At 39.6% G+C, this 2,500-nt stretch overlaps 1 protein-coding gene across 4 annotated transcripts in view; it reads right to left on the minus strand.

Moving 5' to 3' along the window:
* LOC143020366 (irregular chiasm C-roughest protein-like) overlaps positions 1-2,500 on the minus strand; it is a 438,384-nt gene that overhangs the window by 78,885 nt on the left and 356,999 nt on the right. For 3 of the 4 annotated variants that reach the window (XM_076176736.1, XM_076176738.1, XM_076176739.1), the window contains one exon: positions 616-706. The exons of the other annotated variant lie outside the window; for it this stretch is intronic. In XM_076176736.1, the coding sequence (XP_076032851.1) occupies positions 616-706 (91 nt within the window). The remainder of the gene's footprint in view (positions 1-615; positions 707-2,500) is intronic. 4 annotated transcript variants of the gene reach the window in all.

A 2,500-nucleotide genomic window follows, 5' to 3' on the forward strand; every position in this document is an offset into this window, starting at 1 on the left:
ACGAGTGTGAAAAGCAGAAGTGGATGGAGTGAACTTGAGAAAAAGACTAAAACTAAGGCGCACTGGATACAAGAAAATAGTCTATCAAGTAGGGAAGGGTGAGAGCAAAAGATTGGTGTGAGTGGGTAGAGGTTGGGAATAGATGAGGAAGTGACGCAGCCAGAGGATATTTTTCTTGTTTGCTCCATGTTTTCTCGTGTGGATGAAGGGGGTGAGTAGTCGCCATGTTGTGAAGCAAAAAAGAGTAGACAATTTTTGGCTGTCGGGCCCTGCCGTGGAGATGCTGTGTCTTGCTGTTTTGCTTGTAAGACGGACAGTGGGCGGGGAGTAGGGATATTCTAGTATAAGTATGTGTGCATGTATGTGTATCCTTTCAGTTTATAGATTTCCCATTGTGTAACGGTGATTTACTCCCGACACAAGTATTTTTGTATTATGAATATCTTCAGCACTTACAGTAGACGGTGATTTATTTCCGACACAAGTATTTTTGTATTATGAATATCTTCAGCACTTAGACTAGCTGGATATTGGCCTTAACAGCTCAGAGTCGAGTATAAGATTTTCACTCTTACCCTAACCCATTGGTTTTACAGGACACCCTCCAGAACTCACTTGACACTGGTACGGCGCGTCGTCCTCAAGGGTGACCGGTGTGATCCGTAGACTGTAGTCCCCTTCCTCGTCTGCCCCGATCATTCGGTACCTGTCAACAACCAGCGCAGGATTAATCATCCGATATGCAGTATGTAAAGCGCCCCCAATCCAGGGGGCAAAATGAAAATAAAGAAATTTCAGAATGTGGTCATATGAATAACACATATATGCAACAAGAGCTCATGAGAGGGAATAACTTTCCCTCCCAAAACAAACACCCCTCTGCAAAATACAAATAATGCAAGATGATGAATATATGTGTTTGTCGTCAGTAAATATTGGTGTGCACGTTCAAAATTTGAAATAACAGGGAACATATCTCCTGGAATCAAGCTATGCAGCACAATGGCAAATAATTTATGTTAACTGAGCAAATATTTTATATTATGTAAACCATAATTTAAAAAAATATATAATGAAATAGATTTATTAAGCCTGGAGGAGGAGGAACGGGGATAAGCAGAGGGAGCCCGGGAGAAAGGATGGATGTTGGGGGAAACATGAATGAATAGAAGATAAAAATGGTAGAGAAAGCGCAACTTCTAATGTTGTATATATACATATATACATAAATGCAGACACACACACACACACACACACACACACACACACACACACACACACACACACACACACACACACACACACACACACACACACACACACACACACACACAGATACACACACACACACACACACACACACACACACACACACACACACACACACACACACACACACACACACACACACACACACACACACAGATACACACACACACACACACACACACACACACACACACACACACACACACACACACACAAACACACACACACACACACACACACACACACACACACACACACACACACACACACACACACACACACACACACACACACACACACATGGGGAACATGGGAAGGAAACACAAGATGCTTCATAACCAGGTTGAGAAGTGCTTATTTTTAAGGACATTTGGTCATATGACGTTACATCACCCCGGCCTGGTAACACTTGGAGCATTTTTTACAATTTTCTTAATAATAAAATCATCAAGTTTATATAAACCTAAACTTCGATTAATATTTTGATCGAAGGTATGCTTAATATGACTGGATTCGATAATGTTTCTTTCTAATAAAAGTTTACAGGAAATTATTTGATTGGAATTATCCTAGTTAATAGGATGGTTGTGGTCTCTTACATGAACAAAAAGGCCACTGGAACTTTGCCCACTCCTTACACTATACTTGCGTTGATTTAGCCTTGTTTGTAAGTCTTTGCCAGTTTGGCCGATATGAACTTTGTTACATTCATGGCATGGAATTGAGTAAACACAACCCTCATTTACTTCGGGTGAATTTTTAATTAGCTTACTTTTTATAGTGTTGTTATTTTTGAAAACCAAGTTAATATTGAATTGTTTGAGAATATTAGGCAATCCAACTAATTTCTCACTGTAAGGAAGAACCAAAAGTTTTTTTTTTGTCAAATACTTTTCTTTCGTGTGAGGTGTTAGTAGACACTTCTCATAAAGTGGCTTACAAAACTTTCATAACACCTCACCATTTTCCTCACTCATCACGGTCATTTTCTTAACACTTTCCACTGCAACTATCTTTCCATCCCTATCCCTTTTCACATTTAGCAACTTCCTTAAATACTCTGCCCATCTTCCTCTTACTACCTTCTCTTCCATTACCATCTCTCCATCTACACCTTTTACCTTTTCTTCTCTACTTGATTCGCCTCCTCTTCCTCTCTTAATTTCTTTCCAATACATCTTTTTATAACTTTAAAAAACTCTGTCATACTCTTACTCCATTTCACATCTGC

This window comes from Oratosquilla oratoria, chromosome 39 (assembly GCF_046742065.1).
Source record: "Oratosquilla oratoria isolate Oo_2021 chromosome 39, ASM4674206v1, whole genome shotgun sequence".
Classification (NCBI taxonomy): domain Eukaryota; kingdom Metazoa; phylum Arthropoda; class Malacostraca; order Stomatopoda; family Squillidae; genus Oratosquilla; species Oratosquilla oratoria.